This window comes from Bombyx mori, chromosome 23, assembly GCF_030269925.1.
Source record: "Bombyx mori chromosome 23, ASM3026992v2".
NCBI lineage: Eukaryota > Metazoa > Arthropoda > Insecta > Lepidoptera > Bombycidae > Bombyx > Bombyx mori.
The window spans coordinates 17,050,790-17,078,770 of record NC_085129.1 but is presented as its reverse complement, the minus strand read 5'-3'; the positions used below and the strand labels follow the sequence as shown (position 1 = coordinate 17,078,770).

Sequence of the window (27,981 nt, the reverse complement as noted above, 5' to 3'; positions counted from 1 at the left end):
AAACATGGCGCCACCTTTGAAAATATTACACGAGCTACAATGGCGCCGCTCTAATTGAAGTGTCCTTTATACGTGTGACGAAAATGTGACGCAAATCAGACTTCAATCTCGTTTTACGAGGAGGACTAAGAAGGATTAAATGGTGGAACCTGTTAGAAATGATTATAAATTTAATAAATAAAATGAAATAATTATGTTTGAAAATCTTTTAATATCTTATCTAAATAATTAACTCGCTAAAAACGATGGAATGAATCTTGGCTTGAGACATATTCAGATATACAATACCGGATTCCTTCGTCAGTGCTGCAGTGTCGTCATTTGTGGCTAAAACTGTTATAGGAATACTTAGTATTACCGCCTTGGTTATAAAACTATTTTTGTATTTTATGATAAGGCTACAATAAGTCAAAATATAGCATTTTTAGAAAAGAATAATCCTTTTTTTAGAATGGTAAAAAGAAATATGCTTTTCATTTCAATTTGATACAAATATCGCAAACTTGTAACAAAAACATAAGAGTTGATCGTAGAACATAAGCGGAGGCAACGATTAGCCACTAATGACGTCACGCATTACGTAATCAAACACCAGCACGTTCCGTTTGTCGTGGATAAAAAGTTACAACTACTAGGTTTCGATGTTATTATTATTATTATATCATTTGTATCTTATGATTTATATTTCACAAAAATAGTTCAAATTAAAAGCTACTTCAGTTTATGGGACGGTTTTTTTTATTATTACATTAAAATAAAGTATTTTACAGTCCGATCGACTTTATAACGAGTAACGCGAAGTAAGGTAAGGCATTTTCTTTCGTTGTATGTTTTAAAAAAAAAAAGTTAAAACATATTTTGTTCTACACTTTGAAATTAGATTGGATTTAACGAAGTCGTCACGTAACGAAAAAGCGTTATGCTCCGGGCTTTCGACTTAATAATAGCACAAATGTGACCTTTTTATTAAAAACAAGGATACACATACTGTTACGCCGGTAAGAATATGGCCATCTATCGCCGAATAGCCGAACGAATCTCGAAGGATCTAGCAACATCTAGAGCACTCGAGGAGTACAACGCCATCTATTGTCAGATAGCTGAAACACACGTCGAAGGTACTCGACTTGTTAGGAATGTTGGCAAGTTGGAATGTGGAATTCGGTTCGAAATGTCGTGTTTAACTAATAATTTGCTTGTTATAAAATCGAGATTATTATAAATTTTAACCAATATGAATAGCGCATGTATTGTTAAGCGCTGGGGTTCGGGATAAATAAATGTTCCAGCAAATTACAACTTGAAACTGTATTTATCACTTAGCTACTATCGCTTTTATAGTCGAGACGACATCCCTAGATTTATCGAGAACATTCTGGGCAAGCCGAGTAGCTTCGTGTTTCCGCTGACAATAGATGGCATTGTACTTCTCGAGCTTTCTCAAAGTTACGAGTTCCTTTGATATTCGTTTCGGCGATAGATGGCGTTAGTCTTACCGGCGTAACATTATTACTTCATGGCAGCGTGCTAGAGTGCTGATAGCGCGCTTCGCAGCCTCAACCCCCTCAAGTCGCCCCATGACCTTCACCGGGAGGAAGCCGCATCCGATAGAGGGACCAGCGCGACCAAGCGAAATATTTTTTTTGCCTACCTACTTACAACCAGTAGCTTCGACGGGTTATTCTGGGTTCGGTAATCGTGCTAATCAATAAAACTTTTTTTTTTTAAACGTGTAATAAAAAAAAATGTAACACACAACTGAATCTAAATCTTGAGGTAATAGTGTTTAAGGCCATATTATTATATCGATCATCAGCATTTAAAATATTTTACAATTACATGCACTATATTATTATTATTTTTATGTCTATTACTTAAATATTCGTGGTCATGTTCGCAACGAGTTATCAGAGCTTTATAAGCTCGTTATAAGAATGTCAAAAAGTGTTACACATTGTTAAAACGCGCCTTAACGATCCGATAAAGTTAAAACCCCTTTACAAACGTTCTATAGACTTATTTTTGTGACATTTTTAAATATTGCATTGGACCATTAGTTAATAAAAAGTTTGCGAAGGCCTCTTTCTTTGTTTTAATACAATTTTGTAATATTCTTGTAGCCGACTCACCGACTATGCCATGAGATTGTCTGAAAGAATTTCTTTCAAATTAACCTACATAATTTGTACTACCAATCTTATAGTATCTAACATATTATATCTTTATATATAGGTTTTTAATATTAAAATTCAATTTTTTAATTTCATATTCAAAAATAGGTATTTGTTTATTAATATTTTAAAATTAACTAAGCTGAAAGCAATAAAAAAATATAAAAAAACCCGAAAAAATAAATGTCTCGAAGACATTAAATTATTGACATGTATTCTTTGTGTTTTGTTCTTTTTAATTTTAAAAGAATTATTAATAAAAAATCTAACCTTCGGATAGAAAATAAATCTGATGCTTATAAAATAGAATTTCAAGTGAAAAACCTATATATTATTATTTTAAGTTTATATATATTATGTACCGTGTATGTGGGAAAATCGGTATTTTTTATTATTTAGTTCATACTGGTATACTAGATTTGTTTTATATTGAATGTAATTATCATTCATCGACTGAGATTAAGATGATAAGTTTTTTTTTATTAAAATTTTAAAGTTAAAATGTAGGTTAAAATCTAGTAGATTTGGCTCTACAATCCCACATATATTTATTAGGTACTAGCTGTACCCGTCCGCTTCGCTGGGCATTTAAAATTAACATTATTATTTCTCACCCCCACAAAGATTCTCATCATTAACGCCCCCGCAACTGGTATAGGGAGTCCAACACTCATATAAATATTAGCCTATCCATTAAGTACATGTATTTTCTACATGGATACCAAATTTCGAGTCAATCGGAAGCATGGTTCAGTAGTTATAACGGAACATCCGTAGAAACCACTGTAGATTTATATATTAGTATAGATATACTTGTTATTCCGGCGCTGGTGAAGACGCCCTTTCGCCATCTGATATGACAGCAAGTACGAGGGCTCGCGCGGGTAACGCAGCTAACATCATCGAAGCCCCGGATATCGCGCACTGCGATCTCCACGAAGCTGACAGGAAACAAAACGTCACTGTCAAACAACTGGACTTTTTGAAGTGACATCTTCAGCATCGTTGTGATTTGGAAGTCGATGAAACAAAAAAACGACAGTAAAAAGAGACAGACACATAAATTCACAGGATATAACGTGAAAGAAAATGAGATGGGAAGTGTTATACCGTGTTTTTTTTTAATACAGCGCCATCTATGAGATTTTTTTATTACTAACGTGTATGAAACCACTTGTATGTAATGAATTTTATTTTAGGATAATACGTGAAATTAAGATATCAATTCACAGAGTCTAGCGCACTCTTCATACTATAAAACATGATGATTTTCAATTATATAATAACGACGACAAATTTTTACTTATTCTTAGACATATAAGTTAATTGAATTTTAATTTTTGAAGGCTTCAATTCTACCACGTGTGAATTGCACACATGTTTTTTATCTAAATATAGATAGATATGTAGAATGATCGTGAATTTTTATTTATTTTTAAATACTGGTTTTTTAAATACGGCAACATTTTACTTGACATTTGCTTAAAGCTGTCAGTGTTATGTAAAAGTCGAACCAATGTATGAATGCTGTATGGATCTGAATTTTGGGCGACTTAAGTTAAGCATGAAAGAGAAGTGCCTGCGGCAGAGATGCAAATGTTGAGATGGATGTGTGGAGTTACAAGAATGGACAAGATAAAGAATGAGTATATCAAAGGAAGTGTGAAAGTAGACCCGGTGATTGAAAAATTAAGGAGTCGACGGTTATGCTATGCGCATTACTAATATTCGCTCACCAAACTCAATTGACTTAGACATCGAACACAAAGCGATCGTACGCGAATGCTCGCCGTCAATCAGTCCACAGCGAGCGTACGCCCAGCAAGCTGTCGTACTTGTTAGCAGACATGTGAACACTAAAATTGAAAACATGATTTTTTTTATTGCTTATATGGGTGGACGAGCTTACAGCCCACCTGGGTCATAACGCTCGGAAAATACTGTATAGGGGACTTAACCGCAGAACCAGATGGTATGTGGCTCTCACAACTAGAATACATGGCTGCTTAGCGGCAGAAATACGCAGAACGATGGTAGCCACCCGTGAGGTCTCACACTACGCCCTACCATTAAATGTCTGGTAGCTTCTGTATTCATCAATTCGCATTAAACAAAAATCCATTGTGTTCATAAGGACATTAACACCTCCAATATTAATTTTTTCAAACTAATCTTTCTTTATTGGTTTTACGGGTGGTAGGACCTCTTGTGAGTCCGCACAAGTAGGTACCACCACCCTGTCTATTTCTGCCGTTTGAAGGGTTTCGGTTTGAAAGGTAAGGCAGCCGTTGTAACTGTACTGAGACCTTAGAACTAATATCTAAGGTGCGAGGCGGTGTTTACGTTGTAGGTGTCTATGGGCTTTTTCTTTTCGGGCCGGGGGCCGACCCTCCTACGTGTCTAAGGGCTCCGGTAACTTCCTAGCACAAGGTAGGCTGTGAGGTCGTCCACCTATATATGCAATAAAATAAAAAAATGCGCGAAAATCACAGCCAAACATGGCCAAATTATACAAATTAATCATGAAATCAATTCGCATCGAACTCACCGAGCAGAATGATGGCGAATAAGTCGAAGACCTTCATGACGCCGCCCGCATTGTCGAAGTACTGACAGCACTCCACATATAAGAGAACGAGAGCATAGGCTCTCGCTTCGGTCGCGCTGCGCTTCGTGGAGCCGTGCCTTTTCGCGTGGTACACACCTATAGCGTACGGCGCTACTGCCGATACGACCGTTACAAGCACCTTCGTTTCTGGCTTCGATGGGTGACCACACTGTAACGAAATCTCCTTGGACGTTTCGACATATTCCATAGGTATCGTAGAGTGTAATGGCTTCAGGTAATTAATACGGTTTGTCACTACAAATGCACCAGTTAAGTTCGGTCTTTTTTTTATGACCAATTTACGCAGATGCAATTAATGGCGAGTAGTTACCATAGCTCATGGACGTCAGCAATGGCAGAGGCACAGCAAAGTCTCTTCCTACCACTAAGTACTCTTCGCAAGCCCCGTTTGAAGAAGGATATCTTAGAGTTGGCTTCACCCCAAAATATTCTGAAAGATTTCTGGAAACGCACTATGTGACTATGTGGCCTCACTCGGGGTTTAGACGCGAACCGTTGAGTGACTCGATGTTGCCAACTCGTCGGCCAAAGATTCCCTCCTAAGCGAAACAGGAGACGCTATAAGCTGAAAACGACGAGGCTTAACTCAACTCACCAGTATAAACAAAGACAGCGGTATCGCTACAAGCGACGCGACGTAGTTGAAAGCCACCACCGCGGCCGCAGCGTCGCTGTCGCTCAACGTGATCGACAGCCACATGGTCGGAGCACCAACTGAGGAATACAACGCCCTGGAAGCCAACCAAAAACATCAAAGCTTCCCACCGCTCGTGAGATATACGGGCGCTTGGAGAGTGATCTTTCTTAGTTCATGCGATCGTTGTTAAAAATTAAAAACCGATGTATTAAGGTCTGTTAGTAAAACATATATCTATATCAATTAGTACTACTTATATCTGCTCCGAAGCAGATGGCTTGTCACAACCGCTGCACATTGCAATGATCGACCTCTTGTCGTAGTCGTGTCTTGTCGTGGCGTTAACGTTTTCTTCATTCATAATTACCATAAAAAAGGTCTAGTATAAGCCGCGCCAATAAAGAAACGAATCTAAAATGGCGGCGGCGATCATGCGCTCTCACTCTAAACTATTGCTGTCTTTAACCGCACACGACGCGTACTGCATGCAAAAAAAATATCAATTCCGACTTTGTTCTCACACTGTCTCGACGCGTTCTATTTTCTCTCAAATTCTGTTGTTATTTGTTGCATTTGTTCCTCATTTCGTTGTTTATTGTTGTTTTTCTTAAATTTGTTATTGTTATAGTACATTCTCATTTGTTTTTTTATATTTTTTTTTACAATAAACAACTTTTTCTTTCTATCTATCTATTTATTTGTTAGCCCTACTATCTGTCAGTGCAGGTACAGAGACGCCATTTTCGATTCGTTTCTTTATTGGCGCGGCTTATACCTAAGGTCGAAACTCACCCTTTAACAATACCGATGTCGGTCAGGTCTCTGATAGCCGACACGATGACCACGTGTATACAAGGTATAACAATATGAGTGTGCACGCACGTTATCAGAATGACTGTGGTCGGTAATTTTATAGGTAGGACAGTCTGCCTTCCTGCCAAATAGTAGATGTATGAAAGGAGTAGATACGACGTGTATTCCGTGTGGATAATACCTGTAAATAGATTTTATTTGGTTATATTATCAAAACATCTTGCTGCTGCAGTGATGGATGTAACGTGCCTATTCTAATGATTTCATTTACAACGTGCAAGAGAAGAGCCCTCGAAATATCCGGGTCTAAGACCCATCCTTTGATGTTTAACATCATAGCGAGTACTCTAGGGAATCAATTGAAATAATCTATATCTCTTTTTTCCATTGTACCACCGGTACTCCGAGTAAAATTCATCATTTCTACCCCCATAATGCGTTTCCAGATATAATTTTGGCATTTTCCAGACACATCGTCGCACCAGTTGGTTGTGTGGTGTTGGCTAGAGTAGCAATAACTGATTCTCTCGCGTGTATCGAATAAGGAGGCTAAGGAATTCCCTAAATAATTAACCTCCCCTTGGAGTACTTAACATTCCTGGAGAAGAACCCTGGTAGTAATGGAGCATATTACAAGCCCACGCGGATAGGTAACGTTATCCTGCCAATTGCTGCCACATAGCAGTTTTGAGGATTGGACAATTGTTATACCCAAAGTTCCCCCTACTCGATGTGCGTGGCCACTTTCACTTAGAAGTATTTTTTTTTTTTTTTTTATCCTACCTAAGCTGATAGCCCTAGCGGCTATTTCAGCGTAGCCTTAACTTTAGTAGGTGAGCTCACGGGGCTCAAACCTGACGATGTTGCTAACACGAACCCTAGCAAGAGTCGTGCTTCGCAGAATCTACCACCGGATCGGAAACGCGACCCACTGAGAAGATCCGGCGAGAAACTCAGTGGGCTGTGTCTGAGAGTTAATTTACTCGTCGAGCCCTTCGTCGCAAGCGACGGGTTCGACGAAAACGGTGACCGGTGCTTGAAGTACCTAAAAGCACCGTTAGTGGATCAGGAGGATCCGAGATGACGTGTTTAGGGCGACGTCGACTGCTTTCCATTCTGTCCGCAGGATCGGGAATGTAGTTACCGGCGGCCACGATGAGAGGGTTCTCGTGTCGTGCCGCTTTATCGAAGTGGCGCATGGACGCCGACTGCAGATACTTACTGATGGACTCTAAGTCCAGGTCGTCATGGAGGTCGACGTTCCTGACGAACCACGGGGCTCCGACGGCTATCCTGCAAAAACGGGATTGAATAATTTGAAAGGATTTTAAGTGTATGCGGGCCGCGTGAGCGAACACTACACTTGCATAGGTCATGACGGGGCGTATGCAAGTTTTGTAGAGTGTCACCTTATTTCTAAGGGACATTTTACTTCGCCTACATATCATCGGGTAGAGACGTCCTAGGATGAAGGCGGCACGATCGCGTACCGTCTTGATGTGGGGGCGGAATGTCATCCTACTGTCGAGGGTGACGCCTAAATATTTGACCTTCGGGGCCCACGGTATGGGCTGGTCGTACATCGTGATTGGGCGAACGGCGGGGGCGGGGGTGTTGACGCGCCTAGTCGGGAGAGGGATGCTCAGCGTGGTGTTCGGAGGGCGACCCCTTTTGAAGAGCACCGCTGTGCTTTTCGTGGGGTTAATGTCGATGCGCCACTTCCGGAACCACTGTCCCATGGTGGTAGCTGCGGTCTGAAGTCGTCGATGAAGCAACGCCTTCTTCCTACACGAGTAGTAGATGGCGGTGTCATCGGCGAAGAGCGCCAGATGGGTCTCCGGAGACCGGGGTATATCGTTGATATACAAACTGAATAGTAACGGGGAAAGGGCGGAGCCTTGCGGGACTCCGGCTGTGACGTGACGGGGCCGGGAACGCGTTCCCTCGACTCGATATCGGAACGAACGGTTCGACAAGTAGTCTCGTATGATGAGCACGAGTCTGTCTGGCACTCCCATGTTATACAGTTTGTATATCAAACCGTTGTGCCAGACTTTGTCGAACGCCTTCGCTATATCGAAGAAGAGGGCTCCTGTCGGAATGGGTTTCCGCCTGTTCAGCCCTAGTAAGATGTGCTCCGTGAGGCGGTGCACTTGATGGACGCACGAGTGTCTGGCGCGGAATCCAAACTGCTCGTCTATCAGAATTTTGTTCGCGGATACGAAGTCCCAGAGGCGTTTACGAAGGAGCCGTTCGTATAGTTTGCCTATCGCCGGGAGGAGACTGATGGGGCGGTAACTCGCGGTTTCGTTCTTCGGTTTGCCCGGCTTGTGTATGCCGATAACGTCCGCTTCTCTCCACGCCGCGGGAAAGATGCAGTTCGTCATAGCAGCATTTAATATGGTGGCCAACATCGTTATCAGTTGGGCTGGTAACAATTTAAGCGCGCGGTTGCGGATGCCGTCGGAGCCGGGAGCTTTCCGTGGTTGTAGGCTATCGATCGCCTCCTTGACCTCGGAAGTGGTAATGGGGGGTAACGCGTCCGAGGGCGGCAGGGAAGCTCTGCGCTCGACCTCCCTGTCGACGAACTCGGTGTGTTCGGGGTCCGCGTGTTGAGTGCTGGTGGTGCACTGCTCTTGCAGTGCAAGAAGTATGGTCTGCATTAACCACTTTATACCAGTGTGCTTAGTGCGAGTTTAACGCTCTCGATAGCGTAAAAGTTAGCTCATATTTGTATGGAATCGGATCGTTTGCCTACGTTTGCCGCTAGGGGCGCTGTTCCAACTGCATACAAAATTGGGTTAACTTTTACGCTATCGAGAACGTTAAAAAACTCACACTAAGCACACAGGTCAGTTGTGTGCTCGTTCGTCCATATACGAAATCAAAAATAGTATTAGCAAGTTCCCCGCATGAGCGCGCAATCGTAAGCAAAGACGGCTAACGCGATCGCAAAATGCATTCCATTGCGTGCGGTGCAAATAACATACCGAGGGGTGAAAGGCTATCTTTGTAATTAAAGGTCCGTTTTATTCGATATCAGTATCACAGTAATTGCTTTTTTTCTTTTTCTTTATAATTTGCATAATTACTGGTGGTAGAACCTCTTGTGAGTCCGCACGGGTAGCTACCACCACCCTGCCTATTTCTGCATTTCGGTTTGGGTTTGAAGGGTGAGGCAGCCGTTATAACTATACTGAGACCTTAGAACTCATATCTCAATGTGGGTGGCAGCATTTGTAGATATCTACGTAACCAACAATCTATGTAATAAAAAAAAAAGTAATACTTTATATATGCCGAGAAAGAACTAGAAGCACATAATCTCAAGTCTAATTGACAAAGCTACTTGGTTATTGCCAGAAATTTTAGATGACAGCACACGGATCACCTGGTGATTAATGGTCATCGATTCCCACAGGCACTGGACATAACTGCCCACTAACTGAGCTTAATGAATTAATCAATGATAATTTGAGTAAACTTCAGGACATGTTCCTGATAGATTTTCTCCATAGATTACCGCCCAAAACTATTTCTATATCACATATTCTGGTTTCTGTTTAACATCGTAGGAATCTAGATGAGAGTTAAGCAGAGGCTAATTAAAATCTAAGTTCAAATAGTAAAGAATGACAGTAACTTTGTAACAATATGATAATCAAAATTCAGTCAAGCTTTTAATTTAAAATAATGTGTATGACATATGTATGCAATTTTCGTGTTTTATTTTCAATATTTAAAAAAACATTCAAAGTCTATTTTTAATAAACCTTTTGTATTAATATAAAAAATTATTAAAATAAGCTTTATATAATACATGTAGAGTATTAATATAAAAATAAGTGTAAAATTTCTTTAAAAGCATGTTCTACCTAGAATAGGTTAAACTGAATTTTAAAGATTCAATTACGTGATTTCATGGGGTGCACTGCGTTCTAGAATGATCTATAAGTGAACATGCGGTTTTGTTTGCCTCCTGATGCGCCTATCCCAGGTGTTAGAACCGCCAATGTTATCACAATAAATACGCCGATAACGAGCCATTTTTTCATCAATTCTTTCCACAAATCCACATTGTATTCACTATTTTTCGATATAATAAACTTCTTTGGACTTCGGACGAGCTCTTTTGATACACTAACACCGGTAACAAAAGTCATTGTTTTTAAAATGCAGTTAGATTTTTTAAATGTAGTAAATTAAAATATTCGTTTTAGTTTTTTTTTTTATTACTTTAACATTATAACTTTGCATTTTATTATAATAATTACAAATAATGTGTGGTGGGCTTATTTTTTACTTTGTAATAATGTGGACGTGACGGCAATCAATATTTTTTGGTAAAGTTTCAAATAGAGCCGCGCATCTGCATTGCCGTAAACCATTCTCATTGATTGTTGACATTTGACAGTTCAGTTTTTTTTAAAAGATTTTATGACCTGGTAATTACGACTTATAGGTCAAGGCCTATTTTAATTTATATTCGTATTTTTATGAAAAATGTTCATACGCAGTGAAATGGAATGAAGATGATTCATCTGAGACATTAATGAACTGAGATGAAATTAAATTAAATGAGATGTGATGATATGGGATGAAATATAAGCTCAATACAATGATGGTTATTTACTGAAACTTTTTCAGTGGACTTTTTGGAGGATCCCGAGAAGCTACGTCCAGAGGCTTTGATTCATTTTCCCACATTTGTGCACTTTCACAGATATTAAACAGTTAATAAACCACCGTTATTACCCATTTAAGCGTGAAGAAACACTAAATAGACAAAATAAAACAAATCACACAACTTCACTCCTCGCGTTCCCGTCAAAAAGTCTAGACAGTTTAGTCGTCGATTGATACCTCAGAATATTAAATAACAGTGAAAAAGCACGAAATATTTTCATAAAATGTGATTTAGAAAAAAAAAAACCAAAAAAAAATAGGGATATTGCTTTTGTAAGGGCAACAATTCGTAAAGAAATAAAGGGAGAAAACAATCGGCTTTTCATTACAAACACAAAACTCCCTACAATATTACACAATGTAAGTGTCTGGGAAACGCTACCTTTGCATGTCCGATTAAAAAGAAAACAAAATTTGACAATCAGCTGCAAATTTTGTGTTTAATATAAGATCAGCTGAGTGGAAAAAAAGCGTTTAGGAGGCGAATAACAATTAGAATTTCTCTTATTTTCATTGAACTAACAAGTAGAAACGTCATCCTTATAATAGGCTGAAAATGTTTCAAAATACAATAAGGCATATCAACGTTTTATCAAAAAGAAAACTTCCTATTTTGAGGTTAGTGCCTTGTAAACAACATCTTTTTTCATGCAATACTATTATAAATTATTATACTTGTTCATTCCATGAATGAATAAGTACATAGAATACATAGAATGCTTGCAAAGGCCGACTTTTTACATATTTTACATATTAAAAGACATACATAGTCCATAGGGGCAAAAACATCCAAAATATCTGAATTCATAGGCAAAGTCTACGAAGCACAATTTCACGTAATATTACTTATAGGTTTGATGAATTTGCGAAAACTATTCTAGAAACCGGAAAGAAGCATAAATGTTCACGGCAGGTAAGGTCTGCCGCATTGAAATTTTTTCGAACACAATCTACCTTTTAATGGTTGTGCCATTGCTGTGATCCATTAACAATAGTGATCAAAAGCAAAATTAGTAGCAGGAGCAAAATTATAAAAAAAACATATAGGAATATATTATATTGCTGTGAATTGATATTGATATTGATAATAAATGTATACAGTTTTACACGTACCAAAGCAGCGTACGAAGGAGAGGGCAAGACGACTGTGAGAGTTCTGAACAACGAATATGACCTCGGACTAATGATTGACTCTTTTGCTACTGTAAGTTCTTTTTAATATTTTAGACAACCGATCTTTGCGCCTGTTTAGATCTTTATAGTAACTCTTAAATAGAGATACAAATAAATTTTGAGAAATCAATTAAGATAGGAAGAGAGTGAGATCACTCGAGAGAAATCTCAATTGTATTTATGTAACGATTAACCAAGCTGTTACCACTTGTGTAGCCGCACAATATGTCCTACCACGAGCTCATATAGTTTATATATATAAATATACCATATACAATTACAATAGCCAGCGGCTTTGCTCTGTCCCTGACATAGCTGATGTCCATGAGCGACGGTAACCACTTTTTTTTCTACCTTAGCTGATAGCCTTGAGAGGCTATTTCAGCGTAACCGTAACTAGTAGGTGAGCTCATGGTGCTCAAACCTAACGACGTTGCTAACACGAACCCTAGCAAGAGCCGAGCTTCGCAGAATGTACCACCGGATCGGAAACGCGACCAACTGAGAAGATCCGGCGAGAAGCTCAGTGGGCTGTGTCTGTGGGTTAATTTACTCGTCGAGCCCTTCGTCGCAAGCGACGGATTCGACGAGAACTATGATTGGGGTAACCACTCACCATCAGTTGAACCGTATGCTTGTCGCCAACAAAAGAAAAAAAGAAAAGAAAGAAATGCAAATTTATTTAAGCGTTTTATTTTCAGTATGGCTTCAAGTTAAACAACGGCATCACAGTTTTAGGACCTATGGCCATATTTCCAAGGTAAATTTTATTTAACATTATTGCAACATGTTTGACATACTATGATGATCTACCCTGCAAGAAAAACACTTAACTTAAATGTATGATGAGACTTTTACTACAATAATTGATTTATAAACGACACAAATTGCTTATAATTATTTAACATTTATTTATTTAATTAATTAGTTGTACCAATGAGATAACTAATTTAGAAAATGGCAGAATTTGTAGGTGGTAATATGGTAATGTCACCTCACCTATAGATACAAACTATGGTACAGTAGTTGACAATGTCTTGATATTAACAATGATGATATTTAGAATTTTACAATTAAGGATACACACACACACGAACACATGATACAGTTAACCTCAATAATAGAGCAGAGCATATTTTTACATACTTAATTCCCAGTAGGATCGAGGGTCTATTCCATTATCACTGGACCGGTAGATGAGCTCACGGGGCTCACCCTGAGAGAATTTGGCAACATCTGCCCTAGCTAGAGCAGGGCAGAGCTATATTGTAGACTGTATTGTTTAAGATTGTATATTTTTGGTCTCATTAAGAGTTTTAGCTCATGGCAAATTTTTTTTTTTTGCTTAGTTCGGTGGACGAGCTCACGGCCCACCTGGTGTTGAGTGGTTACCGGAACCCGTACGACGTAAATGCCGCCACCCACCTTGAAGTATGAGTTCTAAGGTCTCACTTGTAACAGTACAACGGCTACCCCGCCCTTCAAACCGAAACGCATTACTGCTTCATGGCAGAAATAGGCAGGGCGGTGGTACGTGCGGGCTCACAAGACATCCTACCACCAGTAAAAATTAATAATCATTCGATTAATTATCGAACTCCGACCGCATACCAAATAGCAATGAAAATTCCACTTAAATGGCGTTGATGGTCGTTTTTCCAGAACGGTATTATCTTGGCAAGTCGCAGATTCGGATGACGTCACCGAGGAGTCCCTGAAGCTGTTCAAACTGCTCGAGCCTAGAATCGATCTGCTTGTAAGTACGTTAACGTTGTTGATGTCTACGGACTCCAGGGGACCACTCAACACCGGGTTGGCCGTGAGCTCTTTATTTTTTGCTATGCTGATAGCCTTGAGAAGTTATATCAGCGTTACCCTAGCGTGTAGGTGAGCTCACGAGGCTCAAACCAGAGGTGTTGCTAACACTGGCAAGCAAGCAGTGCAACCTAGCAAGAGCAGTGCCTCGCAGAATCTACCACCGGATCGGAAACGCGACCCACTGAGAATATCCGGCGAGAAGCTCAGTGGGCAACACGTCGTGAGTTCGTCCAGGCATTTGACCAATAGAAAAAAAAAGGATTGTGTGGTTTTATGAAACCACGGTAAAAGTGAAACTTTTTTTCACATTATAGACATTTAACTCTGACAAACAACATTTACATTAAACACTGACAAAAACAAACAAAATAGCGTGGAGCACTGGCACAAATGAGTAATAGTCTATACCCTACACCAGTCTTTCTCAAAGTGGGCGATAACGGCCCCTGGGGGGCGTTTCAAACCTAGAGGGGGGCGTTAAGGAGTCCAGGAAAAAATGGGGGGCGTTGATGTGGGTTAGGGGGGCGCTGTAAAATTTGTAATTTCATTTACTTTATAGTATTTTAAATTTTACTAAAATTAAAACTCACCTACTACACAGTAACGAATAATTAGTTTATATTTCTACCCTGTATGATGTTATAAAATCTTAAAATAATTAACATAGATTTCGTAGGACAGCCCACACACCCGGTCGTGGACGGGCTTGCGGTGCGCACTCTGCGTGCTGTGGGTCTCGTCTGCGGGGGAGTTGCTGGACTTCGACCGGGCGCGTCCGTAGGTGGCGGATCACGGGCCTCTGGGCAATAGTCACAGGGGCATCGCTCCTTCTCTCCCGTTGTGTTACGGCGGGAGAGATTGAGCGACGCGGACCAAAACCAGCACCGGGGGCTACACGCTCTCCTCCCCCTTCACCTGCTGAAGGGTGGTTCTTCTGGAGATGCGTGGGCCTCCACTTTTTTCCCTTTTCTTTGTTACTTTATTGTTTTGTTTTTACTGTCCCTTGGTTATTTTTATTGATCTTAAGTTTTACCCTGTCTCTTTCTCTTCTTTTGTTTCCGTTCATTGTTTTATTTTACACGCTTTTCTATTCTTCTTCGCCTGTGGTTTTATTTTGTTTTATTTGGTTTTATTTTCATCTTCTTTCCCTCTCATACCCAATTCTAAGCTCTGACACCCGGCGAGAGAATGAATGGCTGGTGGGGGACCAGTCGTTAGGGTGTCCCAGGGAACCGTACCCCGGGTTAAAAAAATAAATAAAAATTATGTAATGGCCAGTTTAAAAAAGTTATTACCCCAGGAGGGTACCTCCCGCTCAGCGGGAGGAGAATCCCTCCGTGTGGCCGACTCGTCGGACGCACGCTGCCCCGCGTATTCTGGGGGGGGCAAAAACTGCCTAGACGTCAGGTCCGGGAAGGACGGAGTTCAAAAGAAGAAAATTATGTCCGAGAAGGACCCTGAAGTAAGTTCCTTAAGAGCCGATGTCGTGTCGGACAACGATATGGCCACAGTTGGTTCGGCCCAGTCGTCGACCCATTCGTCGCCGACACGACGACGGCGGAAAAGGGTGCTCAATATAAGCTCGGACGGGCTGAGTAGCAGCTCCGGCTCGGAGGCTCAGGATCCGACAGGTGTGAAGCCCAGAGCAGTCACGCCGTCAAAGCGTGGACGGGGACGCCCTGCGACCACAGGGCAGTACGTTGGCATGGCCGCTGCCAGGCAAGCGTACCTCAAGGCACAAAAAGAGGAGAAGGAGCTCACTGAGAGCGCGCGCACCACACGCCACAAGAGGAGAGCGGCTGAAGGGTCTGTCCCTAAGCCCGATGCCGAGCGTAGGCTCCATCAAAGTGCAGAGGTGGCCCTGATGGTCGCCGCCAAATCCAGCAGCCCGAAGGGCACGTACGTGCGTGCACTGAAGGAGTTGGCAGTCACTGTCAAGGAGGCCACGGAGGACCTTGTGGGCTACACCGCAGCCGAAGAGGCTAAGAGACTGCGAGCGGTCAACGTCAAGCAGGAGCAGGAGATCCTGCAACTGCGTAAGGAGCTCGATGAAGTTAGAAGGGAGTTGGCGAGGGTTTCGCAGGTGCTAGCGTTGCCCACATCGACTGCGACCCCGGCCCCGAACACCAAGGAGGAAGAGGAGGAGTTGCGCCTACAGCGCATTATGCGAGCTGTCGGCACTATGCTCGACGCTCGCTTTGAAGGGCTGGAGGCACGGCTTCTACCGGAGCCCCGAATGCGACCACCGCTAGCGGCGGACAAGCAGAGGAGCCGGGAAGAATCGTCTAATCCCCCTGTCGTCGTTGACGCTGCACCGGATGCGGCACCGTCATCAGTGCCACCGATGACATTGGCGAAAAAGAGGATGCGTGGCCCCAAGAGAAGTGTCACCGCGCAAGCGGCTTCATCCGAAACGCACACCTTCCTCCCGGCTCCAGCTTCCATGATCGAGAGCTGGTCAACGGTCACCCGTAGGGGTGCTCGACCGAGGGAGGAAGCAGTGAGGACGGTTCCAGCGGCAGCTATCGCTGAAGCGGAAAGGAAAGACCGGTCTTCTGTAAAGAGGAAAGAGAAGAAGCTGCGCCCTCCACGCACTCAGGCCGTTGTCCTCAAGCTGCAACCAGAGGCCGTGGAAAGAGGACTCACGTACCGCACTGTACTCGCCGAAGCGAGGGCCAAGGTAGATCCTGGGGCACTTGGAATACCCATCCAGCGCATCCGGTCTGCAGTGACTGGGTCTAAGGTGCTGGTAGTGGAAGGTGCAGACCAGAGCGCCAAGGCCGATCTCCTGGCCCAAAAGCTTCGTGAGGTTCTGCCCGCAGAAGGGGTCATAGTGACCAGGCCAGTAACGACTGCAGCCATCCGCATCAGCGGACTGGACGACTCCCTGATGCCGGAGGAACTTACCGCGGAGCTTGCCCGGATTGGCGAATGCGCTCCTGATGCGGTGAAGATCGGAGACATCAAGTATGGCCCAGGCGGGATGGGTCAAGTATTGGTCCGGTTGCCCGTCGTTGCCACGATGAAGGTTCTCGCCGTTCCAAAACTGAGGGTTGGTTGGAGCGTGCTCCGCGCTTGTTTGTTAGAGGCTAAGAAGCTACAGTGCTTCCGATGCCATGAGCTAGGGCACGTGAGCGCCCGATGTCCTTCGTCGGTCGACCGCAGCCGGGATTGTTATCGGTGCGGCCAGACCGGCCACGTAGCGGCCGGCTGCTCTCTTGCACCACACTGCGCTGTATGTACCGCTGCCGGCAGACCGGCGGACCATGTCTCCGGGAGCAAGGCTTGTGCCAAGTCCCCGAGACCGAGACTTAGAAGAGGAACTTCCGCTGCACTTGAAAATGCACGGAGGCAGCCCGGTACGGCTATGGAGACATCGAATGGCGTCCTGCTATGACAGGTGTCCTTCGATTCCTGCAGGGGAATCTCAACCATTGCGCCAGAGCTCAGGACCTTTTGTTCCAGAGCATGGCGGAGGGGTTGACCCATCTTGCGGTGGTCGCCGAGCCGTATCGGGTCCCTTCGAGCCCCGATTGGGCGGCCGATTTGGAGGGCCGAGTGGCAATCATCCGGCGTTGTTGTGTGGGTGCTCCGCCTACGTTTGCCGTTGTTGAAAGAGGTCGCGGCTTCGTTGCCGTCCTCTGGGCCGAGATATTCGTGTTGGGAGTGTACTTTTCCCCAAACAGGACGCTCGCCGAGTTTGAGGTTTTCCTCAGCGAGCTCAGCCGCGTCGTTGGAAGGTCGCACTTCCGACGGATTCTCGTTCTAGGTGACCTAAATGCCAAGTCATTGTCTTGGGGTTCCTCTAGGACGTGCCCCAGAGGTAGAGCGGTGGAGGAGTGGCTGGTCGGAAGCGGTCTCCTCATCCTCAATCGCGGTACGGAACTCACATGCGTGCGACGTTTGGGCGGGTCCGTGGTGGACGTTACATTCGCCACGCCTGACGTCGCATATCGCGTACGCGGTTGGGCGGTGATGGTTGGCGAGGAGACCCTCTCCGACCACCGTTACATCCGATTCAGTGTCGCCGCGACCCCGGTGGGTTCTGTTCGGAGCTTTTCCTTGCCCATCAGTGGCAGCGCTAGGGGTCCTCGTTGGGCCCAGAAGCGCCTCAACATCGAGCGGTTGCGTGAGGCGGCCATAGTGCAGGCGTGGCGTCTTGACTCGCTTGGCGAGCCAGCAGACGTGTGCGAGGGGGTGGAGCGTCTGCGCGAGGCAATGTCACGGGTGTGTGACGCTGCTATGCCTCGCGTGAGAGCTCTCGCTCCTAAGCGCCAAGTTCATTGGTGGACCGAGGAGATCGCCAGCCAGCGCCGGCTATGCGATATTAGTCGTCGCACATACCAGCGATATCGACGACGAAGAACGCGCCGGGACCCCAACGAGGAGGACCGCCTGTACGAAGTGTACAGGACGGCGATAAGAACCCTGCGCTTGGCTATCGGGGAGGCGAAGGAGGCCGCCTGGAACGACCTACTGGCCTCGCTGGACCGTGACCCGTGGGGGCGGCCCTACAGGCTGGCGCGTAATGCGCTTCGCCGTTGGGCTCCTCCCGCAACCAGCACCCTGCCGCCGGAAACATTGCAGCGGGTAGTCGGGGGTCTGTTTCCCGATTTATCCGGGACGGCCTTCGTCCCCCCTGTGATGACAATGGCGCGGATTGCTGATAGCGAAGAGCTTGAGGACGTCTCCCAGGTGGAGTTCGATTTGGCTGTGCAGAGGATGCGGGCTAAGCGCACGGCACCCGGTCCCGATGGGATCTCGTCCCAAGCGTGGGCGCTCGCCTTGACAGGTGACGGCTTGGGGCCTGCCCTCCAAGGGCTATTCAGCAGGTGCCTCCGTGAGGGCAGGTTCCCAGAGCCATGGAAGACTGGTCGGCTTGTCCTTATTCCTAAGGAAGGCCGGCCACGTGACGAGCCAAGCGGGTACCGCCCAATCGTCGTGCTGGACGAGGCCGGTAAGCTCCTCGAGCGCATCGTCGCCAGTCGCCTCGTCCAGCACCTCGAAAGCGTTGGGCCTGACCTGGCTCCTAACCAATATGGTTTCCGGAGAGGTCGCTCCACCATGGACGCGGTCTTGCGCGTCCGCCACCTCTCCGATCGTGCGTGCTCCGAGGGGGGCGTGTTGTTGGCTGTGTCGATTGATATCGCCAACGCCTTCAACACGATCCCTTGGAGCACGATCGTGGAATCGCTCCGGTTTCACCGCGTCCCCCCTAGTCTCCGGACCCTGATAGAGGATTACCTCTCAGGGCGAAATGTAGTCTTCCCCGAGAGGAGGGGGTGGGGACGGAAAGCGGTGTCGTGCGGGGTCCCGCAGGGGTCGGTACTGGGACCACTCCTGTGGGACATCGGTTTCGACTGGGTCCTGCGCGGTGCTAGCCTGCGTGGCGTCGACGTAGTGTGCTATGACGACACGCTGGTGACGGCCCGCGGAGCCGACTACAGAGCCGCAGCGATCCTTGCGACGGCGGCGGTCTCCACCGTCGTTAGTCGCATTCGGAGATTAGGTCTTGAGGTGGCCCTCCGCAAGTCCGAAGCGGTGTGCTTTCACCCAGTCCGGAGGGGACCTCCTCCGGGAGCGAATCTCATAGTCGGTGGAGTATCGATCGCTGTCCAGCCGAAGCTCAAATATTTGGGCCTTGTGCTGGACAGTCGATGGCGCTTCGACCACCACTTTGGTGAGTTAGTCCCGAAGCTGCTGGGGATGGCGGGCGCACTAGCCCGTGTTCTCCCCAGCGTCGGTGGTTGCAGCGCCGGCGTCCGGCGTCTGTACCTGGGGGTCGTGCGCAGTATGGCTTTGTACGGCGCTCCCGTGTGGTCGCCCGCACTCTCTGCGCGCAATGCAGCTTTGCTGCTACGAGCGCAGCGGGTGCTCGCGGTGAGAGTCATCAGGGGGTACCGTACGATCTCCCGGGAGGTCGCCTGTGCCCTCGCCGGTTCCCTTCCTTGGGATCTCGAGGCTGAGGTAGCAGCTGCGGTATACCGGCGCAGAACACAGTCCCTGAGTCGGGGACGGACGCCCGGCCCGTCGGCTGTCGGTCGGTGGAGGCGTGCTGCGCGTCATCTGGCGTACGCCAAGTGGAGGGAGCGGTTGCTGGAGGAGCTTGGCCAAACTTCAGTCACTCGCCGACGCACCCTCGAGGCCCTGGTGCCCGTGCTGGAGGCATGGTCAGATAGACGACACGGCGTGCTCTCCTTCCACTTAACGCAGGTCCTCTCGGGGCATGGTTGCTTCGGGAGGTACCTGTGGAAGGTCTGCAGGAGAGAGCCACATCCGGGTTGCCACCAGTGCGGGCATCCGGACGATGACGCTCAGCATGCACTCGAAGCGTGCCCGCGTTGGGAGCGCTCGCGGCGAGACCTCATCGCGGTGCTGGGGAGGGACCTCTCCTTGCGGGCTGTCATCGCCCGCATGCTAGAGGACCAGAATTCTTGGGAGGCCATGACCAGGTTTTGCGACCTGGTCATGGCGTTCCGTGAGGCTGAGGAGCGCGAAAGGGAGTGGGATCCCTCTTCGGCTTCACAGCGAAGAAGGCGGAGTGGGCGGCACGGGCGCGAAGCTCCCGTTCATCTCCCGTAGGGGCTGTCGGGTGCCGGGTGCGGGGGTGCCCGGTACTCGGCTGTTGGTCCGGTGGTGAGGCGGCGCAAGGTGGCTCCTGTGCACCGCTCACGGTGTGTCTCCGAGACGACGTCCTGCGAGATTTTCCCGGGGATGGAGTGCCGTCCTATTAACAGGATGGGTACCGGCGACGGCGAGCCTTCGGCGCGCACTGTGCGGTACCGTGGGTTTCGTGGAGTCGGAGTGGTGGGGCTCGATGGGGTTTAGTCGGTAGTCGTTCTGCGGGGCAAGTGCTTCGCGCGCCTTTTTCAAGGCGTAGTCTCCTGTGAGAAATTGGGGGAGGTGAAGGACCTCGGCTCTTCTCTTCTCCCCTTCTTCCTCTCAGGAGGCGCCGGAGTCCGACATAACCCGGTCCGTTACCCCCCTCGACCGGGTATCCGTAAATGGATTCCCCAGCGATAAAAAAAAAAAAAAAAAAAAAGGACAGCCCACACACCGTACGCAATCAAGTTGTAACAAGTTTCTGCGGAACATGATCGATGATAGTTAAAAAATTAGAGCAATTTTACCTTAATTACATTGCGCCAGAAATTATTTTAAACATTAGAAAAAAAAACTACCATGCAGAGTTTTAAAATATTACACATACGTAAACTAATACAAGTTGAGGTTTTCTTTATTTTCTTTCTTGTTTTTAACATAAGGGCATTTTAAAGCATTTTCCTAGCCTGTTATAAGAAATTACTGATGTAAGAATCAAAATTTTTATATAAAATGGAAATGCGTATATAATTATTGTTGAAAAACTTGTCTTAGATTATTATTTTTTACAATTTACCCATTACCGTTCAATGTCAAATAGTATAGTATAGTAAGCCTAAACAGCTCACTTATTGTAAACATTCTTTACTATTTTATTTCTATATAATAATAGATTGGGGAAAAAGTTCCTTCGCATTTTTTAAGAAAATTCACAACATTTTTTAATATAATTTATTCACATTTAACTAAAGTATGTCGGTACCAATTTGTTTGATAACTTTTTGCCATCTTGTAGGTAGGGACATGATTCCATTGCTATAGAAATTTTGGGGCTTCTGATCAAAATACCCCGACAATTGGTTTTGGCAGTCCTCTCGTGATGTTAACCTGACACTGCCTAAAGAATTCTGAAGAGACCGAAACAGGTAGAAATCTGAAGGTGCAAGGTCAGAACTATATGGTGGATGCATTAACACCTTCCAGCCAAGCTCTCTTAATTTTTGCTGAGTGGCTAAAGATGTGTGAGGTCTAGCGTTATTCTGTTGATTAATTCCGGCCGCTTTCTCTCAACTTCTTGCTTTAATCTCATCAGTTGTTCGCAGTTGAGTTCAGAATCGATGGTCCTGCCTGGTGGTAACAGCTCATAATGTATAATGCCCTTCCAATCCCACCACACACACAGCATCACCTTGTTGCGACTTAACCCGGGTTTCGCCAGAGTCTGTGAAGCCTGACCGGCCTTTGACCACAACCTTTCTCGTACGTTCTTGTCGTATGTGATCCACTTTTCATCACCAGTTATCAGCTTCTTCAAAAATGGTTCGGTTTCATTACGTCGTAATAAAGAATCACAAATTAGTATACGGTTCATTAGGTTTCTTTCAGTGAGCTTTTTTGTGTACCCAGTTTTTTTCAAATGCGCCATAACTATTTTGTGGTCAATTCCCAGCTCTTCAGTTACGTTGTAACTACTGATATCCGGATCTTGCCTCACTTTTTCAAAAATGGCATCGATTTTATCCGTAATAAGGCGACCAGAGCGACGTGCTTTATTGACATCAAAATTTCCGGATTGAAAACGCTTAAACCAAATTTGTGCTACTCTCACAGACACTGCACTAGGTCCATAAACATCGCAAATTTTTTTTCACGGCTTGCGTTGCTTTTTTACTTTTTTTGTAGTAAAATTTTCAAATGTATCGAATATCTTCATTAGATTCACTCATCTTGACAGTACGAAAAATAAATAAAAATCACACATCTTCCTAATTTTAATTTGGAATTATCTTCTTTCGAATTTAAAGTTTTAATGATACCAAAACCAGCCAGATACAAATAGTATAGCCAAAGAGATTTTATTACAAGTTCATACATTTTTAAGCTATTGCATAGCTTTTATCGCGGGCCTTGAGCGCGGCGACCGAATCATGAAATTCCGTAACGATAAAAACCTAACACCCCTCACTCCGCCTACCATGTAGCTCGCGTTCAACACATTCACACGTTGCGCTTGTGTAGTGTTTGTGAATAAGCGCGTGGCGTGATGTCACACTGCACGCGAATCATAAAAAGTCTGCGCATCTCTCTCTCGCGCGCTTTAGCTTATGAGTGTGAAGGGGACAGTTAAGATTTTGCCTTTATTAAGGTTTAATATAGCGTGGCTTTGTTTTATTATTGTTTTAATATTAAATTATCATTGTCTAATTATAATGTCATAAGTTGATAAAAAATGCTATGCAACAGCTTTACCGCCGCAGTTCCCGAGTGCCACACTTTTTTTTTGTCAGGTTGAATTCGCCGGATTTCCGCCTTTTCACTGGGGATGGAGGGCGGCGCATGTCGGAATCGAACCGACTAAATCCTCCTGTCGCTCAACAACCAGCATCCAAACCTCGCATGAGACAGAGCTCATGAAAAGGCAAAGAGGGGAAAGTGAAGTGTTTAGTGCGGAGCACATCTCTCCCATCACCCTCCCCCTTGGGATGCCGGACTGGCGGTCGTCGGTGCCACAACCACCAGCCCTCTCGGTCGGCAGGCTGTCCGAAGCCCGCCTAGATGGCGCCGGTTAGAATGGTCTATCCTACGGAATACCCCGCTGGGTCAGAACCAGGGTGGGTTGGGGATAGCCGGCCTTCCATCACCCGGATGCTCATACGTAAAACGTATGCAGAGCAGCTTGCACGTCGTCTTCGTAGGCCCCCTTCGCCGGTCCCCAGGCCGACATGTGAGGGAGACCCGAAACACTTAGGAGGGCCAGGGCTTGAGCGAGATCCGCCTCCCTGGACCCCGCTCGACGGGGGCGGGCCTGTGCATCTCTCACGCGCCCCACCGCCTCGTTTTTCGAGATGGTGCACTCGCAGAAGTCGAGCATCGCCTTCCACGACTCGTCGTCCGGTGACATCGATGCTCGGTACCATTGATGCCAGAACACTCGGCAACGACAAGTCGTTTCCTATTTTTGCGACGAGGACACGCCGCCACCCCTCCCATGCGGGGCAGGCGACGATCGTATGCTCTGCCGTGTCCAAGTCGCAACCACAATGGGTTAAATTATTGGAGTTTTAGTAAGGATACCTAATGTTTTTCAAAAAAGATTATAGCCTATGTCACTCGGGAATAGTGAAGCTTCCAAACAGTGAAAGAATTTTTCAAATCGGCTTAGTAGTTTCGGAGCCTATTGAATACAAACAAACAAACAAATCTTTGCTCTTTATAATATTAGTATAGATATTAATTATTACAAATAATAAAAACGCTGACTTAGGCGGCGGTTTTTATTTGAACCGGTTCTAAATTATAAACTAAAATTCTATGAAAAATTATATTTCGTATTATATATAAATATAATACGAAATATTAATTTATTTTTCGTAGTTTCCTTCCTTATTGCGTCGATAATCCTCAGTGCTGAGGGTCGTGGCCTCCCCTAATAACTTTCTCCTGCATCATCTTGCGCCATTCCTGCCTGTCCTCGGCTGTGTGGATAGCAACGTGGACTGAGATATTGAGAGTGGAGCGTATTTGTTCCGACCAGTGCATTGGATTTCTGCCTCTGTGCCTTCTCCCGCATACCTTGCCTGTTACCAGCAGCTTTTCCAGATTGTCACCTCTCTTTCTGGCGATATTTCCAAAGATCTCGAAACTTCTCCGCGCACATGTAGTGCTGAGGCGCATTGGAATCTTGAGCTCGGTAAGAATGGATTCGTTGGTTCTGTGTTCTGTCCAACGAATCCTGAGCATTTTCCTCCAGCACCACATCTCAAACGCGTCGATGCGTTGGCGATCGGCTTTCTTGAGGGTCCAAGTCTCTGCGCCGCAGAGTAAAATGGAAAAGACGAGGGGGGTGAGGAGCTGCTTTTTGGTATTCCTCGAGATGTTTCTGTCCGCCCAAACACGGTCCATTTGGGACATAGCTCTCTTTGCCATACTGATTCGCTTTCTGAGGTCCTTTTCGGAGGATCCATTACTAGCTGTGACGGAGCCCAGATAAATGAAATCCTCTACGACTTCCAGGTTTAGCTTATTCGTAGTTTAATAAGTTATTATTGTTAGTAGTATTATTTACTAGTCGAGATATAAATTTTTAATTATCTTATGATGAGAATCTTATAGTAATGAGAAAGATATTCAACAAAAATAGTTTCGTTCTAATAAATTAGCATAGTAATAGTACAGTGAACTAGCAATTTATTTTGGTGATTCTGAATTTAAACAAACATATTGATGAGAAGAATTCATTTTTACTTTGCAAATTTGTAAATACACGCTCTGTAGCAATGTACGGACATATAATAATATGAAGAAACAATAATAGCATCTCCAAATACATAATTATGTACTACGTGGTACTACATTTCCTAAAATTAATACAACATTTATTAATTAAATTAATTAAATTGTGGTTTTAAAGTTTTAGGGGTGTATAAAAAATGGGGGGCGTTGAAAAGTAATTGATTTTCAAAGGGGGCGGTAAAAGAAATAAGTTTGATAATCACTGCCCTACACGGTCAGCTGCTGCGAACTATAGGCGGCGCCATATTGGCCTTGCCTGCTCTGACGAGCGCCTTTCACTTTATCCCTACTTCGCGGCCGACCGTCACGCGACATGCAACACACAGACGAAAAAGTTTGAGGCGATGTAATAAAAAATTCACTTTAAAAATCCTTTCAGATCTTAGGCTTGGATACGACGGATCGTTCGAAAATAGACAAAGCATTCAGGGCGGCCCGCGCGAACGAATTGAACATCGAAATCTTGGCAACAGAACACGCATGTTCCACATTCAACTTCCTGAACGCAGAGGGCAGGTGAGTTGTCTAAGGACACGTCTAAATTAGTCTATGATAAGCCATAGACTAACTTTTTCATGCTAGCCCTTTTTTTTATTGCTTAGATGGGTGGACGAGCTCACAGCCCACCTGGTGCTAAGTGGTTACTGGAGCCCATAAACATCTACGACGTAAATGCACCATCCACCTTGAGATATAAGTTCTAAGGTCTCAAGTATAGTTACAACGGCTGCCCCACCTTTTAAACCGAAACGCATTACTGCTTCACGGCAGAAATAGGCGGGGTGGTGGTACCTACCCGTGCGGACTCACAAGAGGTCCTACCGCCAGTAAGAGACAAGAGGTCATACCACCACCATATGACCTTTTTATGGTGCCTACCAGCCTCTGGACCGTTCTGGCTTCCCCTTGATTAGTGACCGAGCTTACGGGGCTCAGACGTCGCTAACATTAGCCCTAGTAAGAGCAGAGCTTTGTTGAATCTACCACCAGATTGGGATCGCGACCCACTGAGAAGGTCCGGCCAGAAACTCATTTCAGGTTTAGACCAGATGATCGTCTTTATTAAATTCTATGATCATTTGGGGACGCGGTCTATATTTACAATAAATAAATAAAACAAATTTCCTATTTTATAGACCTGTTGTTAAATGTGTAGTTACCAGAGACATGACAATGTAACTGCTCCTATGATAGGACATTAGATGTAATTCTCAATTGTATTCTAAGACTCCACCTTTAAATCGAAACGCTTGGCTGGGTCGTGATAGAAATAGGTACGTTATTGATGCCGGGTTTCCAACGCGCCTTATCAGCAGCGGCTTTCCCTAGTAGGCCTCATGAGAAACAGACTGTGGCAACACTGAAGAGAAAATTTGTCAATGATATCGAGGACTGAATGGCTATATTTTTAATTTTCTAGAACTTTATTTTACAATTTTTGTCGGTTTGTCTGTCTGTTTGTTGCGGCTAATCTCTGTAACGGCTGGACCGATTTTGACGGGACTTTCACTGATAGGTAGCTGATTATATAAGGAGTAACTTAGGCTACCTTCTTTTTTTTAGACTAGCTTCACCCTGCGGCGTCACCCGCGGTACGATAATAACTGCGGGTAACATTGCGGGACTCAGCTAGTACTAAATAAAACGCATATTTAATTAAATAGATAAGTATCGCTTAAACCAAATACCCTTTCACCCGTCGATATGTTTTTCTGTGTGTCTTTGTGTTTAGATCCGTGGCTGCTGCCCTGATACCACCGTTCAAAGTCAACATGAACGAAGACGATATGCTTGAAGTGAAGATGCACTACAGTGATATATTCCAGAAAGGATTCTCGAAGCCTTCAGGGAAATAAAGAAAATCACTGGCAACACTGTGTAGTGTGTGTAAAAGTAGGGACTTTTGTCGGGAGCACGCAAAGTGGTTTGCTGTTTTATTTAGTCAATTTAGAGTTCAGATTTGAACGTGTAATAGTCGATTATGAAATGTTTCCTCATTGAGAAAATTCTGGAGCATAGAGAAATTGTTAAAAACGCTTCTTTTGTCGAAAAATCTTGGGAAATATATACAAAAATTCCCGACATTTTACCGATGTATTTTTTCTTACTTAACAGTGTTATAAATTTAGTATATAAAATAAATAAATAACACAAATACAAAAGTTGCACTAAAAGTTATTTTTTTATGAAGTGACTTAACACATAAGGTGTGTTGCAAAGACCAGGGATGAAGTAACAATATTTTATATTAACTATGGAGGATAGAAGTAAACCTCCACCATCTCAGTATTTTAAAAAGTGTCCGCTGAAAGGGTACGAATTAAGATGGCGCCACAGTTGCAAGTGGAAGGATTTCATAGACAGCGCCATAACTTACCACTCTTCACTTCAACCCGGCACACTTTGCTCTGTTTAAAACTGCTATATTCATATCATTTCCACTTCCTACATTAGCGGTATTTCGCTGAGTCTTCCAAGGACTGGATGTTTACAGATGGAAGCTTTTTCAATTGATCCCCTTTACAAGATGGCGCTCTTTACATCTACCCTCCATAATATTAAATGTGGTAAGGGATTTTCTGTAAGAAACCGCTCCGAGAGCGTCCCGCTGTCCAATTGCTGGTTCATTTTTGTCACCGATATCTCGTTTTACAGCTCATAGACGTCACACCGAGAAGCCTAAAGGCTTTTTATGAATCTAGCGGTAGAGCGTGATTCACGGGTTCTATACACTCTGGTATACATATGATTATAACATAACTAAGTTATGTTTAAAGCTGTTTTCGTTAATACTTATTTCCTCTGTTAACTAATTGTGTTTATGTAAATATTAGTTGAATAAAGACATTGAAGAAATACGCTTTTATTAGCTTCAGACTTATGTATGTTTGTAACGGAATCTTTTAACATGATTTTGACTCCCTTCAAGTCGTCGTGGC

At 44.6% G+C, this 27,981-nt stretch overlaps 2 protein-coding genes across 2 annotated transcripts; one reads left to right on the top strand and one right to left on the bottom strand.

Annotated features, from left to right (window-relative positions):
- Positions 1 to 191: 191 nt before the first annotated feature.
- Positions 192 to 10,755, bottom strand: LOC101738861 (probable RNA-directed DNA polymerase from transposon BS). Its single transcript, XM_062675330.1, has 6 exons — positions 7,473 to 10,755; positions 6,230 to 6,431; positions 5,396 to 5,531; positions 4,720 to 4,948; positions 3,908 to 4,027; positions 192 to 3,112 (listed from the first exon to the last, which is right to left on the bottom strand). The coding sequence occupies exons 1-6, from the start codon at positions 8,911 to 8,913 to the stop codon at positions 2,988 to 2,990; spliced, it is 2,253 nt and encodes a 750-aa protein (XP_062531314.1). The 5' UTR covers positions 8,914 to 10,755; the 3' UTR covers positions 192 to 2,987.
- A 447-nt stretch (positions 10,756 to 11,202) lies between these two features.
- LOC101738355 (NADH dehydrogenase [ubiquinone] 1 alpha subcomplex assembly factor 3) lies at positions 11,203 to 27,898 on the top strand. The gene is made up of 6 exons (XM_062675328.1): positions 11,203 to 11,554; positions 12,038 to 12,140; positions 12,811 to 12,869; positions 13,772 to 13,865; positions 25,422 to 25,558; positions 26,775 to 27,898. The coding sequence occupies exons 1-6, from the start codon at positions 11,493 to 11,495 to the stop codon at positions 26,896 to 26,898; spliced, it is 579 nt and encodes a 192-aa protein (XP_062531312.1). The 5' UTR covers positions 11,203 to 11,492; the 3' UTR covers positions 26,899 to 27,898.
- Positions 27,899 to 27,981: the final 83 nt, after the last annotated feature.